Source organism: Hemibagrus wyckioides, linkage group LG09 (genome assembly GCF_019097595.1).
Source record: "Hemibagrus wyckioides isolate EC202008001 linkage group LG09, SWU_Hwy_1.0, whole genome shotgun sequence".
NCBI classification, from domain to species: domain Eukaryota; kingdom Metazoa; phylum Chordata; class Actinopteri; order Siluriformes; family Bagridae; genus Hemibagrus; species Hemibagrus wyckioides.
Genome location: NC_080718.1, coordinates 19,137,247 through 19,153,733, shown reverse-complemented (window position 1 = coordinate 19,153,733; position 16,487 = coordinate 19,137,247). Strand labels below are relative to the sequence as shown.

The 16,487-nt window shown below is 38.2% G+C and overlaps 2 protein-coding genes across 4 annotated transcripts; both read left to right on the top strand.

Moving 5' to 3' along the window:
• The first annotated feature begins 1,552 nt into the window (after window positions 1-1,552).
• On the top strand, window positions 1,553-2,603 carry cga (glycoprotein hormones, alpha polypeptide). Its single transcript, XM_058399507.1, has 4 exons — window positions 1,553-1,684; window positions 1,785-1,888; window positions 2,020-2,207; window positions 2,304-2,603. Exons 2-4 carry the CDS (start codon window positions 1,801-1,803, stop codon window positions 2,376-2,378), a joined length of 351 nt encoding a protein of 116 aa, XP_058255490.1. The 5' UTR covers window positions 1,553-1,684; window positions 1,785-1,800; the 3' UTR covers window positions 2,379-2,603.
• A 1,038-nt stretch (window positions 2,604-3,641) lies between these two features.
• On the top strand, window positions 3,642-15,628 carry znf292a (zinc finger protein 292a). 3 transcript variants are annotated; one of them, XM_058398642.1, is made up of 8 exons: window positions 3,642-3,829; window positions 6,556-6,710; window positions 6,803-6,881; window positions 7,194-7,329; window positions 7,460-7,662; window positions 7,976-8,112; window positions 8,491-8,629; window positions 8,722-15,628. In XM_058398642.1, exons 1-8 carry the CDS (start codon window positions 3,680-3,682, stop codon window positions 15,178-15,180), a joined length of 7,458 nt encoding a protein of 2,485 aa, XP_058254625.1. In that variant the 5' UTR covers window positions 3,642-3,679; the 3' UTR covers window positions 15,181-15,628. The 3 variants fall into 3 exon arrangements, with proteins under 3 accessions (XP_058254625.1, XP_058254624.1, XP_058254626.1); XM_058398641.1 differs by having other exon boundaries at window positions 7,194-7,335; XM_058398643.1 differs by lacking the exons at window positions 3,642-3,829; window positions 6,556-6,710; window positions 6,803-6,881; ... (1 more) ...; window positions 7,460-7,662; window positions 7,976-8,112 and adding an exon at window positions 8,139-8,344 and having other exon boundaries at window positions 8,722-15,627.
• Window positions 15,629-16,487: the final 859 nt, after the last annotated feature.

Sequence of the window (16,487 nt, the reverse complement as noted above, 5' to 3'; positions counted from 1 at the left end):
AAAACAGCATTCTGGTGTATTGGTACAGATCAGATGCAGACCTGAAGCATTATTTTTGCTCAATACAGCCATCATGTGGACAAAATTGGTAATAACTTTTGTGCATGAACAGACTGTTCTGTGCATTCTGACTTCTTACAGGCTCATCTTTTTCAGCAGAAAGTCCTTAGAAAGATAGTCTTTCATCTTTATCTGGCTTCCAAACCAAGATCCATTCCAGGTGTGATGTTTACCTACAAAGTTTGTCTAGATCGCATGTAGTAAAATGTACTTTTTGTATTGTCTTCCACATTGTGTTTTACTGATATTCCTTGATATTTCAGCCTGCTCTCAATATATACTTTTCATCCACTTTAATAGGAAACATGTATACCTGCTATTCATGAAATTAGCAAATCAGACTGCAGTGCATACATGTGCAATGAAACTGAAGAATGGAAAAGGATAAGGTGATCTCAGATTCTTGTTCTTGGCTGATAGGAGTAGGATATGATGTGGTCTGCCAATCTCCCATAATGTTTGTTCAGAGATCCGCCATTTCTGAAATTCAAACCAGCTTGTCGGCCACCAACAACAGTGCTGTTGTTAGTCACCGAGCTTACAATTTCTGCATGTTTAATGTGAACATTACATAAAGCTCCTGACCTGTACCTGTACGATTTATGTGCATTGCTTTGCTGCCAAAAGAGTGATTAGATATTTCCATGAATAAGCAGCTGTACAGATTGTCCTACTAAAGTGACCAGTGAGTGTATGTGTTTATGGATGGAGTATTAATAGAAATCCACTTAACTAAAGTGAATTCACAATTATATTTTTTTGTAGTTACCTAACAAAAGTATAATTTTTGTAGTTACATAAATTGTAGTTACATAAAATGTATAATTTTTGTAGTTACATAAATCGTTTAACCCTAGATACAGTGTTCCATCTGCCACACAATGTATTAGGTTACATTTATCTGAGGTCAGATTCTGGTTTCCAACACAACCAAGGATAAATGGATTAGCAAACGGAAAGATCAAAAGATAGTAGCGCAAGCAAATTTTTATATTTGATTTGAAATACTGTGAACTGAATAGTTGCATAGAAGTGGAATATCCAAGGGAAAAGAAACTTGAAAAATAAATGATGGCTACTGTATCTTCTGCAACATTTCGTACTGAAAACCACTTGAACTGTTCTTATTCAGCAGCAGAAAAAATGGCTGTTAAAATCTAACATTTGTAGTTTTCTAGATACATTATCACTAATAGGTCTAGTAAAAATGTATAATGAGCTCATAGTATAACATTATTTTATTAGCATGTGTGGTTAAAGAATGACCACATATAATGTCACAGACAACAGGAGCACGCAGTATGATAGTGTGGAGCAGATCAGGAAAAATAGCTGCTTGCATACACTGCTGCATTTTACAAGATTATTTAAAAATGTTTATTACAATCCACACCTGTATTATCAAACCCAAACATTGTTTACAAAAGTGCATACTCAGTTTTTCCTTTCATTCATTTAATGGACTATAAGGTCACTTAAAGGCCAGTGAGTCATGCCAAGAATTAACTCTTTTGGAGTTTTAATCAGTAGGTGTGGTTAGGAGAGACTATAAAAAGGGATGAGGTGTGTTTAGGTGAGGTGTGACAGATACATTGGTGACGTTTTACTGTGAAGAAGAACAAAGGTAGTATTTCAAATTATTAACATTCATTAGAATTTTATAATGATAAATAGCTAATTGTGTCTGTGAACGTAGATTGTAATGTGTATATTTTGTTTTTCAGACTGTCCATTGCTAGGATGATTCTTATTCTCAAATATACTGGAGCAACAATCTTTCTACTGTCTGTTCTAATTGAAATTGGACAGCTTTATCCAAACAATGACTGTAAGTTTATTCCTTTAATTTGCAGCACCATTACAAAAATAATAGAAGAGCAAATGGAGATACAATATTAATGATGAACTAAAATCCATTTTTTTATGATCCTACTGTTTCTGCTCATTGTCCAAAAAAAGTTGGCTGTGAGGAGTGCAAACTCAAGGAGAACAATATTTTCTCAAAACCTGGCGCTCCTGTGTATCAGTGCATGGGATGCTGCTTTTCCAGAGCTTACCCGACTCCTTTGAGGTCCAAGAAAACTATGCTGGTCCCAAAGAATATCACATCTGAAGCCACATGCTGTGTTGCTAAAGAAGTTAAACGGGTAAGATAATTAAAATCAGAATACTATACTTGATACCAACACTTGTAATAAAATATTGCAGGTTTCTCTGATATTCTTCTTTTTCTGGTCCCACAGGTTATTGTTAATGATGTAAAGCTAGTGAATCACACAGACTGCCACTGCAGCACTTGCTACTATCATAAATTTTAAAAAAAAAAACATGACTTTGAAACAAGCATATTTCACTAGTATGTTCAAGAAATCTCTTGAATGCAAGTTACACAACACCTTTGCCCATGTGTATGCTAAATACTCTAGGCTTAATGTTTGTTATTAAGCTGTAATTGCTCATCTTATTATTTTAGAAATCTGTTTAATTGTAATTGTGTTTAAGTGTCAAATGTGCCTTTAAAATAAAAGCATATTCTGCAACTATGTAAGAATGTGTGTATTTATGTATGTCTCTATCTATCTATCTATCTATCTATCTATCTATCTATCTATCTATCTATCTATCTATCTATCTGTTTGTCTGTCTCACTAGATATATTACCATCTAGCAAGCAGGTTATTTCTTATTTATTTTAACTAACAAACTAAGTAGCAAAAAATATACTAAAAAGAAATCTGCCACTCATATCGACTCAGGTGGCTTAGCATGTGGTTTGCACATTTGCCTTGGACCTCCAAGGACGAGGGTTTTATTCCTGTCTCTACCGTGTGTGCATGGAGTTTGCTTATTCTCCCTGTTCTAAAGACATGTGATTTAAGCTGATTGATGTAACTAAATTGTCCATAGTATGTGAATGGCTGTGAGTGTGTGTCTGTGCTTGTGCCATGCGATGGGTTGGCACCCCATACAGGATGTCCACTGCCTTATGCTTTGAGTCTCCAGGGATAGGCTCCCAATGACCCTGGGTAGGATAAGTGGCAGAGAAAATTTATGAATGCCTTTTAACTTCATACATATGAAAGAAGGGACCTAACAAAGTAGAATTTTAAGGCATTCAGGACACGAAATTGACCAAATCGGTCTACTGTGTAGATTTTAAGATTACAGTCTTAGTGCAATGTTCTGTGTTTAACCCCCCTGGTTCAATCAGGCTAACACTGATGGGCCATTGAAAAAGGCTCTTTGTTTGTTCAAGGAGTGTTTTATAATGACTGACCTTGCACACTGACCACAACTTCCTAACAAAACTTGATAAAGAACGTGAAGAAATATGTGAAGAAAATAATTTCGCTATACCAGCATAGGCTGTACATGATAAAAGACTTCTTTCTCTTGTCAGCTAACACTTTGCATGCTGTATGGATTTACTGACTTTTCATACTACAGCCAACAGAAAAACCTATTTCCAAACATATTCATTCACTAGATCTGTCACACCTAAAAGCAGTACACGCGCTCACGTTAAAAAAAAAAAGGCGTCGAGCACGCAGTGCGCGCGCGCGGCACGGACCGCGAGAGCAGGGCCTAACGGGCGCGCGCAGCCGTGATTGTTGTGAAGATGGCGGAGGAGGAGGCTGAGAAAGAATACAACAGAAGAGAAGAAACCGTGGCCCTGAGAAAACGGTTCCAGGAATTAACCACGGTGTTACGAGACAGCGCAGACTCGGCGTTAGACGCCTCCGCTAGCTTCTGCCACGGATTTTGCCAGGTTTGGGTTTTCCTGTGATTTTGCCAGCTCGGTTTGAGGCAGATTGGTGGTGGAGTTGCACGTCTCCATCATCGCAGAGAACGGGTTAGCTTGGATGGCTAATTCCGTTAGCGCTGTCCTGCAGACTATCGGTCCGTTGACCGGCTAAGGGAAAATGCCTAGGCTGTTGAATACACTAGAGCGTGCTTCTTTAATAAAATCTAGCAAATAGCGCACGTATTCAAAGTGGTTGGTTTATTAGTTGTCTAGACTCGCACATTGCTGTATTTCTGTTGCAAAAGTAGCAGGTATGTTGTAGTCTGCCAAATTCCCCCCTCCCTCCGCCCCCCCTTGATAGCTGCTCGGCTAAGTGGCTAGCTGGCTAGCTTTTTGTGGCACCTTAACGCTTAATTGCATTGATAATAAGGGAGGGTCTCGACCTAAAATACGGTCATCCATACAAACATCTGTATTGCGACAGCAGTTCGAAACGATCCGATGTTATTTGCCCCAACAATGATTAGAATTTACAATCGAATGATGAAATCAGTTCATAAATGCTACTTCTGCAGTTTCAAGACCTGCCACTGAGCCCGTGCATGAAATTAATGGCAAACGTTGTAGTTGCATGTTTTTCCCCCTGCATTTTGCTCGATTTGATGTGCCTTTTTCCTAGACGTAATTGGGCATAAACAGATAGAAATGCTGCCTCTGTTAAGGGATGCAACGAGCAGTTTGTTTAAAATTAAGATGGCAGGAGCTAACTAGCTGATCAATGCTGACTTGCAGTGAAGACAAATTTTATTGGAATTGGGTCGAGCTGGTCAGAGATTTGGGGCTGGGCAACATGGAGGCACAGAACTAGTGTTAGAAGCCAGCAAATAAATACAAACTCGTATATCCTTGAGTGAGCTTAAAAGATATTACTGGAATTTATGAAATATACACAAACAGGCAGGGGCACTATGAAAAATCCACGGTATGATAATTTGACAACCCCGTATAACCCAAGAGCCCCACCCCAGCCCTGTAAAAATGTGAAAATAAATAAATAATTGAATAAACTGTGCAGGCTTAGTAGTCCCATGTGTGTTGACCTAAACCTCTCTGATGATCATTGTCAATTACGTACTATATCCATGATGATATCTGTGGAATGTTTCTTTTGTTTTTTTTCCTTCCAACATTAAGTAGCTATCTTTTGTGGATTTTTATGAATTTCAGGATTTTTACTAACATTAGATACCTGGCTTTATTTCAGGATGAACTTTTAACTAATAGCTGACTATCTAGCTAGTAAACATAGTGGGATCTGTGGAATCATACTACCTTAAGATAACCTTTCTTTCTTTTTTTTCTTTTTTTCTTTTTTTACTTAAAAAAATAAAAATTATAAATTTGTGCTTTTGCCCAATCCAAAATTCTCGGTTTTCTTTTTCAATTCACATGAAACTTGTTTCCAAATACTTTCATCTGTGAGTGATCAGGTAACACTGTAATTAACAGTAGGAAAACCAGACATATATATATATATTTTCTCCTGCATTATAGCCCACCATTTTGAACTTTGGCTTTTAGTAAATAGGTCTAGGTATCTGCTAGTTTATCTGGCTAAAAAAAAGTTAACTGATCTGTTTAACCCCCTACATGAAAACATATATGTTTGGATTCATGGTTGTTGAGGTTGGTGATCTTAAGTGCCACAGGTTTCACATATGAAATAAAATTTCCACAAAATTCTATGAACAAATACAAAATTAAATAAAGAAAAAAAACTATGAATGCTTTAACATCATTTTCTGCATTTTGCTTACATCACATCTTCAAACCAGATGGATGACACTGTAATGACAATTAAATTGCAACTCCGTTCAGTTGGGGTAATGCTCAGGCTTCACTATTGCAGTGCAATCGTACAATTTTTTTCCTGAAAAAGGAGCTTTACAGCACTTTTGAAATTCTTGCAACATTTAAACGACATGCACAACTAAAACTACAATTTTTGTAATGTCACCAGAAAGTAACAGGTTACCTTTATTTCAGGTTTTCTCATCAATCACATCATTTTAATGTCATACAGCATAGTCTGTAAGTGATTGGTCAGTGAGCCACTTTTACTTTTTGTACTCCAGCTCACTGGCTTTTGAGCTAAGGTGAAGATTTAGAATATCATTTGTAATTTGTTGAGTGAATCTACTAGGAACATGTTTTTATACATGGATGTAAAGACGGAAGTGACAGGGTTTTTTTTTTTCCGAATTATATAGGAATTTTTCATTTCAGCATGCTTTATTGTGTTCACATTCCTATGCTATCAAATGACTGGGTAATGTGTGCAAAGAATCTTTTTCCTGTACATGTTCTCAGATCTAAATCCATTAGGGTTATATGTAGCTGTTACATCATTTACAAAGCACATGGCACATCTGCCTTTTTAAGTTAATTTCAGTTCATCTGTTTTGTTTGTTATGATGCCCAGCAGACACAACAGAGCAAATACTTCCAAACAAAGTGATTAAATTGGTGTCTGTTCCCCTTTTATGAAACAAACTGAAGCAGAATTTTGGCGATTTCAGTGGAGTGTTTATCTTTAAAACATTTTCATTAACCATGAAAAAAGGAATATTACACAAATGACCAGCAAATCTTTCCAGCAAAATGACTGATACTGTACCAGATTGTGACAAACTGAAGATTTTATTTATAGGATGCAGCAATACAGTACATTTATTCCACTCTGTTAACAGATACTTGTGGAACATGGGGGCCAATGGAAGTCAGAGGAAGATCCACTGCCTTTGCTGGAGATGTATACAGTGGCTATACTATGCTTTGCAGAGGCCACCCCACTTCTTTTTCCCGAATGTGAACATGTCACGGTTGTCCTTGAGAAGTTAGCTTTGTGAGTAGAAGTAACCTAAATATGATAAGTGTATTACTGTACATGACTTTAGTCCATTCATTCGGTTAATTTGAAATTTTAATATATTTTAGGACTTGTCTGGATTTTCTGCTCTCACTTTCGGTGAAAGTACCAGATGCCCTATGGGAAGAATTTCAGTCTTCTGTCAAGGTTAGACAATATTTATTTATGTCACTTGAAATGTACATTTTGGAGCAGTTGTCTATCTGAGGCAATCCATGTCAGTACTCTGAAGAAACGGATGTTAGATTCAGAACTAAAGCATTAATCTGAATTTTAAGGAATTTATTAATGCGGGTAAAAATGTTATAAACTAACATAATCTGTGCTTTAGCCAAAGTTGGTAGAATTTGTTGTGGAAGTGATAAACAATTTTCCTTAGTTACACTTGCAAAATCTTGTTATATGGCAAGAATTTACTAACAGATGCAAATGTTCTCACGTTTATCATCATTCTCCCAGGTGGCACATGGTATCCTTCAGGGCAATGGAAATTTGCAGCTTAGTACACTGATGGCTGTAGCTAATGAAAGTGGGGTTTGGACCAACACCACTCTGTGTCACATTCTATCAAACAACATACCTGATGTTGAAAAAGGTAAAGGTGTGTGCTCTTGTTGTAATGACTTTGTGGGTCAGTAAGAAGAATGAATGGTTCGGTCAGCATTTAAGAGTTATTTTACATGTTCACCTGATGTTTTTGTACTTTGCGATTTGTTCGTTCACAGTTCATGAGCTCCTAGCTAAGGAAGGACCTACACTGCTTGATATGCGTATAAAGCATCTTATCAAACAGAAATGTGTGGAAAAAGCAGCGGTTCTTGCAAAAACATGTGCAGAGTTTCCTGAATTTGGTGGAAAGAAGAATTTCAAGCAGATTTACCTTGTATGTCTGTGTGAGACAATGTCACAACAAGAACTCATGCAAGAGGCAAGTGTTTATGAACTGTTGTCTGCTATGAACTTTTATATATATATTTTTTTTAGCTGGGGAACAAAGTTAGTAATTGTTTTCCTTATTCCAGACTAAGGCTGAACTTTAAGTTTTGTATAGATCATGTGTATATGATATAGACATAGACCATTGGGCCATTTTTGTCCTTAAATTGAAGTAATATTTTTATATAATCATGTGAAGGAAGATATAGTGAAATATGAATTAGTTTTTGTTGTTGTCGCCACAATTCTGCATTTCCAAAGTGCGATTTTTAAGCCGAGAAACGTTTTCCAAATGTCTGTTTCAGATAAAGGAGATTGACTGCAAAGATGCTTTGGATATGATTTGTAACTTAGAATCTGAAGAAAATGAAAAAGGTGCCCTGAGCCTTTGCACTGCTTTTTTCAAGCGCCAACTTCTCCAAGGGGATGTGTATTGTGCTTGGTATGACCCTTTTTAAGTTTTAATAAAAGTATTGTGCCTGTGGGTGGCATGCTTTACACAACCATTCTGTGTGTGAAGTATATTTATGGGTCTTTCTATTCCTACACCCTATTCTTAGCAGTGTGAAGATATTCAGTAGTTGAATCATTCAAATTTATTTAGATTTTATGTTTTACAAATAATATTTGAGGTCAAGTTTAAGAAGATGTCGATGTCACAAAGATCTTGAAAGGTACATTTTATTGCTTACCTGATTGGATACTATTTAGTGATATATTGTGATTAACATGCATACTTTTTTTGTGTGTTTTTTGACCATTCCTTTGCCTGTATTTCACAAAGCCAAGTTGAGTTCAACAATTTTAATTAAATTTGCAGGGAACTGACCCTGTTTTGGAGTAAGCTCCTGATACGTCTTGAATCAGCACAGGCCTTTTTGGATCAATGCCGTCTATTAGCACAACTCTCTGGCAGTGTTTACCATATTCTTCTACTCATCAAAGTTATCCAAGCAGAGGTAAGGTTTCATTTTAAGCACACTGAATCAGGAATATTCACATGGTTGTAATAACAAATCAAAGTAAGGTTATACATATGTCTCTTTTTAAGGTTCAGAATGAAGGACTTCCAGTGTGCATTGAAATGTGCATTCAAGCTCTGAAAATAGGATTGAGTGACAATGAAGACTGCAACACAACCATCTGCAAAACTATCTCCTGCTTGTTGCCCTTAGACTTGGAAGTGAAGCGGGCATGCCAGTTAACTGAGTTTCTTGTTAAACCCACTGTGGATTCCTACTATGCGGTTGAAACGCTCTTCAACGAACCTGACCAGAAACTTGAGGAGGAAAGTCTCCCGATTCCGAATTCACTACGCTGTGATTTGTTACTGGCCTTGAAGACACAGTGGCCTTTTGACCCTGAATTCTGGGACTGGAAAACTCTGAAGCGCCATTGCCTTGCTCTGATGGGGGAGGAAGCATCTATTGTGTCTTCCATTGACAAATTAAATGACAGTGAGGAAAATGAAGGGCTGCTAGATGCTGATGAGAATGATTTCAAACATCTGGAATTCTCCCTTAGTCCAACAAGTGAGTCTAGTGGCCTTGAAGCTGAGAGAAAGAAAAAAAGGGAAATGAAAAAGCTGAGGGAAAAGGGATTTGTGTCTGCAAGATTTCGCAACTGGCAAGCTTATATGCAGTATTGTGTATTGTGCGATAAGGAGTTCCTTGGGCACAGGATAGTGAAGCATGCACTGAAGCATGTCCAAGATGGTATTTTCCGTTGTCCAATATGTACCAAGACATTTGAGACAAGAGCAGTTCTTGAGCCTCATGTAGCATCACACGTGAAACAGTCGTGCAAAGAGCGGCTTGCTGCTATGAATGCGAAAGACAAAAAATTGAGTTCTCCCGAACCGCTGTTGATTAATAGTAAACCAGAATACAGCAAGTCGCCTGTAAAGGTTGACCAGACTGTGTGCACTACCGTTGTAGGACCTTCAAACACTAATTCTAGCACTGCTGGAAACGTTAAACCTAAAATATCCTCTCCAAAACGAGGGAACCCTGTACGTGATGTTGAAAACACTGAAGATTGCTCTTGTCCTGTTACAAGCTGTCAGAAAGTATTCAAGTACTTCAGAAATTTGGTTGCACATGTTAAGGCTCACAAAAATGAAGAGGAGGCTACACATTTTCTTGAAGTACAAAGCCAGAAAGCAATTTGCCAGTATTGCCGTCGACAGTTCGTTAATATGACTCATTTAAATGATCACTTACAAATGCATTGTGGTGAGAAACCGTACTTCTGCATTCAGCTGGGATGCAAATGCAGCTTTAGCTCACATGCCGAACTTCTCATGCACAGAAAGGTGCATTCAGAATTCCAGGCACAGTGTATGTTTCCAAACTGTGGGAGAGTATTCAGTGAAGCTTACTTACTCTATGATCATGAAGCACAGCACTACATCACGTTCACTTGCAAAAGTGACAATTGTGGCAAGATATTTTACTCTCTGTCTCAACTGAATTTACATCAGAAAGAGCACTCGAAGCCAGAGTTCGCTGAAGTTGAGGGTGTAAGGCTAGAAAGTGAGACAGAAACCCAGGAATCTTTAAACATAGAACAGACGTCAAACCAAGTCGCTGATGTTCTGCAAGATTCTAGTCTACAGAACACAAAACAGTCTGTTGACAACATGTTAAACTCTACTCATGGTGGTGTAGAGGAGCCTGATCACTCTTTATCTTACACAAGTGAATCATCAGTCACACATGACCAGTCACCAGCTAGGGGCCCTTCTGTTGCACAGACTAATGAGGCAACTAAGACACCAAACACAGCTTGCGTGATGCAGTCTGGCGTTGAGTCTGCAAACCAGATTAATCTTCGGTCATGTTATGTGAAAGTGATGCCCATTCCAATCAAGTATGATGATTCTGTTTTCTTAAATGCTCTTAAGAGCTCCGATGCTACGTCTCAGTCAATTTTGAATGATAAGAAGCTATTTTGCTTTACTTGTAAACAGCTCACAACTGTTCAAAAGACACCTGATTTACAAAATGGAACTTCGGCTAATGCGTATGTACAGCCGTTGTCACAAAATAATGTGGAAAATGGAGTAGATAATCTTACTCACATCTGTCCATTTGAGACTTGCACACGAAAATATAGCACTTCAAAAAGTTTGTCAAGACACGTTAAAAACGTGCATATTGAAGCCTTTGAAGAGTGGAAACTGTCGAGGAAGTACAAGAGGATTGCGGAAATTGCTGCAAGAAAATCTGACCATGCACACTCAAATTTTCAGACTTCCAAAAAAAGGATAAAGTCTTCTGCTAAAGCAATACCCCATCAGTATCCAAAAGTCCAGCAGATTAAGCCAGACTCTACAGCTGCAAATCCCATTCCAAGTCTTTCTGGTCCTATAGATTCACAAACCTTTGGTGCCAAATTTTGCCCTCAATTTGAAGGTGCTCAGAATGAAACTCCACTAACCGAGACTCCGATAATGCAGTCACAGATGGCGCAGTCATGGACTCCAACTTCCTTTGATGGCTACAATTCTGATTACTCTCTCCAGAATCACTTCCCGCCAATGATCATGCCTGATGGCTTACAGCAGACTTATCCATTATACCTGTCACACACTGATCTACTTTCAGAAAGAGACATGGATTATGCTCCTTCCTTATCTGATGACAGTAACACATTATCAACAGGAAACATGCATTCGCACTCAAGTGTAATGAATGAAGCTTCTAAATATGTTTCAAGCTCTTTGAGGGTTTTGCACGCTCTTAATGGCGATCAGACATGTGAGATAACACAAATGCCACCAAGTGAAGAACTCGGATACATGCCGATCAGACAAAACCAAAACAGTGGTGTTCCAGCCGATGTTAGTGATCTGCATTCTGTGTCAGAACAGAATTTCAATCCATATTTTCCATCTTATCAGTCAGAGACGTGTACCCCTGCAGTACAGACCCTGTTAAAGCCAGAAAAAGAATACACAGTTAGTGATGCTAATCCACTGTTCTCGTCAGATGTTAAAAATCAAAACCATTTTGCATTGCCTATTTGCAAAGAAGAACCTGAATGTTTTTCTGTTTCAAATCCCAGTTCTACAGCAATGGAAAATGAACAGAATAATGATTTACTCTCACAAGAAATGTCACCAGTGACAAGTGAAGACATTTCTTGTGGCGACAATAGTGTTACGAGTCCTGGCGAAATCATGAAAACGAAGAAGATCAGACCGTCAAAGAGGACTAAGTGGCCTGCCATAATAAAAGACGGAAAAGTTATTTGCTGCAGGTGCTACAGGGAGTTTAGCAGCACCAAGTCTCTTGGAGGACACTTATCTAAGCGCTCTCAGTGCAAACCATTAGATGAAGTTGATCTAACTGCTGATTTGCCTACATCATTTCTTGATTTTCTGAACGATCCAGATATTTCAACCATCCCAATATCTCTTCAGAGAAACGACATGCTTGGCCAAGATCCTCAATCACTTATACAGCAGTCGGAATCAGATGTCCTTAACAGTAGCAGCTTTACAGAAATCCATAGCCCAAATTACAGTCTTCAGAATGGCCATCTGTCATCTGGAGAGACATCTGAAAGTCCTTTTATATCCCCTCCTAATCAGAGTGGCAGTTCATCTACTGCGCCATCTTTGAAAATTCTCGATTTGCCAGAAACCGTTACCGAAAGTAACTCGAAAGCTGAAATGTCTTCTACATCTCCCGTTGAAGATGGCAACATTTTAGAAATTGAACGGGCATTACAACGCTTAGATTTAGTAGATGGACTCACCCAAGACACCTTAAAAGTTAGAACACCTGCCTTGCAAAATCTTATGACGGTCACCGAAACAACAACTAAGAGCTGTAATAAAATGAAAAGTCAGGTGGAAACTCATGATCTGAAGAATAATCTCAAACCATTTAAATGTACTGAACATGGCTGTGTCTATGGTGCAATGACAAAGGAAGCTTTATTTAAACATCTTGTCCGTGTACACGAATTCACTGAGGACAAAGTAAATGAACTGAAGAGAAACCCAGACAGATTATCACCATACATTTGTCACTTGTGCTCAAAGACATTTACTAGAACCACAGGCCTTAAAATCCACTATAAAAATGTACATCATTTGTCAAGGGAGGAAATATCTAAATTAAAAATTGGCAGACAAAGCAGAAAGACAAAAGCATCTAACCCTGCATCAAAAGATGCAACAAAGGACTTTGCCATGTCTCCGACAAAAAGTGCTCCTGTGCAGTGTGCTACAACTGTAGCTACTGGCATGGCAAGTACTCATATAAAGAGTGAACCAGGAGATATTGCAGGAAAAATGCAATGTCTTAATCAAGTTGACCTAATAAGCAGTGTTATTATTCCAGCTCCTGATATGTTACAGCAAAATCCCTGTCCTGTTTTAATATCAGAAAAGGATTTAAAACCACCTCAAGTTTCATGTCACACTGCAGATAACCCGAGTGTGCAGAGTTCAACAGCAGGTGTTAGTCAAGAACCAGCAGCTGGAAACTCTGTTCCTCTTGACAAACATTGTGTTTTGGAGCAAGCTGCAAATGCCTCATCCACACATGTTGGAGAAAGTGTAGCAGAAGACATGGACAAGTCAAAAAAGTTAAAGCCTAAGGAGAGGTTTGAACCCATTAAAAAAGAGAAACCACACAAGAAGCTTGTGGCCAAAGTTGAATCTGTTGATGCAAATGATGAAGTTAGTTTGTACAGGCCATACCGATGTGTGCATGAAGGATGTGTAGCAGCTTTTTCTATACAGCAAAATCTCATCTTGCATTACAAGGCAATGCATCAGTCAGAGTTTTTAGATGAAGCAAATGAAAACCTCACTGGTGATCATGGTGATGGGTCTGCTCGTGTCCATGAATTCAAATGTCAAGTTAAAGAATGTTCAAAGGTCGTCTCTAAAGTTACAAGCTTACTCAAACATTATCTTTTGCTCCACAGATGCACCATAGAAAAAGCTAGTGCTTTGCTGTCTGGTATTGAAGTAGGGAAATTTCAATGTGACCAGTCAAAATGTTCTGCATATTTCACATGTCATCTGAAATACATTGATCACATTAAGAATGACCACAAAGCAATAAGAGTTTCTGCAGATGGAGACTTTGAAAGTGTCGACCTCACGTTCAGGTGTGAATATGAGGGTTGTGACCGGGTCTATACCACAAAGTCTAACCTTCTACGACATTTCATGAAAAAACATCAAACGACTTTTGAAACCATTAAACAGAAACAAAAAAAATGTGACGCAGAAACCGAATCGGCAAAAACACTTGCCGCAAAGCCTAATGACGGAAAGGAGAATATTTCAAGTAACAAGATTAAACTGAAAAAGAAAAGTTTAAAGAAAAAGGAGGAAAAAGCCCGTAACCACTGGACAAGCTTTGGAAAGCCCTCTTTGAAATCAATGGATGAGGCATCTGCCATGTGCACTGGGCAATTTCTTCTACAATACCCATGTATGATTAAGGGCTGTGACTCGGTCTCCAGTACAGAGCGGAACGTAGTTAAGCATTACACCACTCATGGTCTCACAGAACGCTACATCGAGAATCAGAGGAGTCATTTCATTTTCTGTAAGAAGACCTCAAGATTACGGAACAAGGAAGGAGGTAAATCAGATGACATTTCATCAGACACCACTGAACTTGGAAAGGCTGATTTGTATGAAAATACTGATCCTGCTGAAAAAGCTGATCGTCAGCAACAGGTGGATCTCTTGGAAGCAGTTGATTTCACCCAAAATACTGATTCCTCACAAAGGGCAGATCATCAGCAAAATGCTGACCCCACACGAAAGACTGATCCTCAGCAAAATGCTGAACCCTCACAAAAGACTGATCCTCAGCAAAATACTGAACCTCAGCAGAAGGCTGATCCTTCTAACTCCATGCTTATCTCTCAGGATCTAGAGCCTGAAAATGGAACACCTCCTAAAACTGAACAACTGGCTTTTGTGAACTGTACATCCGAACTAATACCAGTAAAGCGCAAAAGGGGGCGGCCGCGAAAGTCAGAACAGACACTAAAAATCCATCCAGAACGGAAACAAAGTCTTAGACACACCACTACAGATAACGACCTTGTACCAAAAGTTTCCGAATCGACATCAAATCCTGCTGCCCATCACCAGGAGCAGACAGAGAGTGGAGTTGCACAAAAGCTTTTTAGTCCTTTAGGATTTAAGGCATCAATACTTAAGTTATTTGAAGAGCCTCCACCTACAAATACTTTCAAGCGGAAATCATCTGAAAGTGATTGGACTGACAAGCCGTTAAAGCGAAAACAAAAGAATCTAAATGCTAATAGTATCTATAATAATGCTATGTTCCTGAAGAAAGGTGAGGACCAAAATATGGTTCATTTCAGAAATCCTCTCAAGCTAGAGTCTGTCAATAATGTTAAGATTGTTATGGATGGAAGTTTTTCCAATGGTGCTGATCTTTTGCTGAAACAACTTCAGGACATGCGGCCTACGGTCATCCTGAAAAAGTGGCTGTGCAGTTGATGACTGGCTTTGAGACTGATGTCTCTGTCTCTTTTCAGAGCTTTGCACTCAGGATTAGATAACGTTACATGCTGCAGACAGGTACATCAGCTAACAGGTTGTCTGAGGTTTTTCAAGTGTTTCATTTGATTTGGGAAGACTGAAAAAGACAGATTCTTATACAAAATATTGATTTTACATTTTGAGATACCATTATGTACATTAGGGTTTAAATGTTATGTAGAAACATATTTGTATTTATGAAGTCAGTTCTCTTTTAAAGCTTAGCATTTGCTAAATGTAATATTTTACACACATGCTGAAAAAATGTTTTGATATATCCCTATGGGATCTGTTTCTTTTTTAAGTATATATTTATTTTTTACTTCACTGTAGTGTATAGTAATGTATATGTCTTCCACACAATATTCAATAAAAGTAACCTGAATGCTTTCTGTAAACAACAGTTGATTTATTTATTTAGTTATTAAAGATGCATCACCACGGATACATTTTTATTGCATTGGTACTCTTTTGCTGCAAGGCCACTTCAAATATATGTTGAAGCTTTTATATATTCCCTTGGTGGATGTAGTTTGCATATACTCAAGTTAAATTTTCCCCACATTGTTTTTGAACAAAGAAAGCCATAATAATAAGTAAACAAATAGAAGCACATACACTCCTCCTTTCAGTATGTTAGTAACCATATGGTGGCCATTGTGTCATCACATTGCATCATTACACATGTTTATTCATTTATGTTAGCCAATCCATTTACAAGACATGTTTTGGGAAACTCGTGGACAAAGGGAGAACATGAGAAGCTCTAGACAGATACAATATGTTGCCAACGGTTTTGGGACATCCCTTCAAATAATTTAATTCAGGGGTCGTACTTGGCCGCTTAGTTCCAGTGAAAGGAACTTTTAATGCTTCAGCATACCAAGACCTTTTGGACAATTTCATGCTCCTAACTTTGTGAGAACAGTTCGGGGATGGCCCCCATGTTATAGCTGCAAAAGGCAGGCCAACTCCATTTTAAATTCATGTGCATGTAAAGGCAGACATCCCAAATCATGATTTGGAGGGGTGTCCCAAAACTTTTGGCAATATAGTGTATTAACCCAAACCCAAAGGATTGAAGTGGGGCCTGGAGCTGTAAGACGTCAGTGCTAAAAACTGCACCAGCATCAGAAAACAATATAATTTTGGGTTCTCACAAAAGCAACCTATGTCTGAAAGTCTTTCATGATTAGAATTCATTTTTTTAGTACACAAATATGTGGTCACACTTCATATAATTTGTTGAAAGACGAGGAAAAACC

What these genes read in the sequence shown, in the direction of transcription:
- cga (XM_058399507.1), top strand. Translation starts at nt 1,801, where the DNA reads ATGATTCTTATTCTCAAATATACTGGAGCAACAATCTTTCTACTGTCT. An exon ending in GCTTTATCCAAACAATGACT is followed by an intron (nt 1,889 to 2,019) that starts GTAAGTTTATTC and finishes GTCCAAAAAAAG; the next exon opens with TTGGCTGTGAGGAGTGCAAA. An exon ending in TTGCTAAAGAAGTTAAACGG is followed by an intron (nt 2,208 to 2,303) that starts GTAAGATAATTA and finishes CTGGTCCCACAG; the next exon opens with GTTATTGTTAATGATGTAAA.
- znf292a (XM_058398641.1), top strand. Translation starts at nt 3,680, where the DNA reads ATGGCGGAGGAGGAGGCTGAGAAAGAATACAACAGAAGAGAAGAAACC. An exon ending in GTCCTTGAGAAGTTAGCTTT is followed by an intron (nt 6,711 to 6,802) that starts GTGAGTAGAAGT and finishes AATATATTTTAG; the next exon opens with GACTTGTCTGGATTTTCTGC. An exon ending in AATTTCAGTCTTCTGTCAAG is followed by an intron (nt 6,882 to 7,193) that starts GTTAGACAATAT and finishes TCATTCTCCCAG; the next exon opens with GTGGCACATGGTATCCTTCA.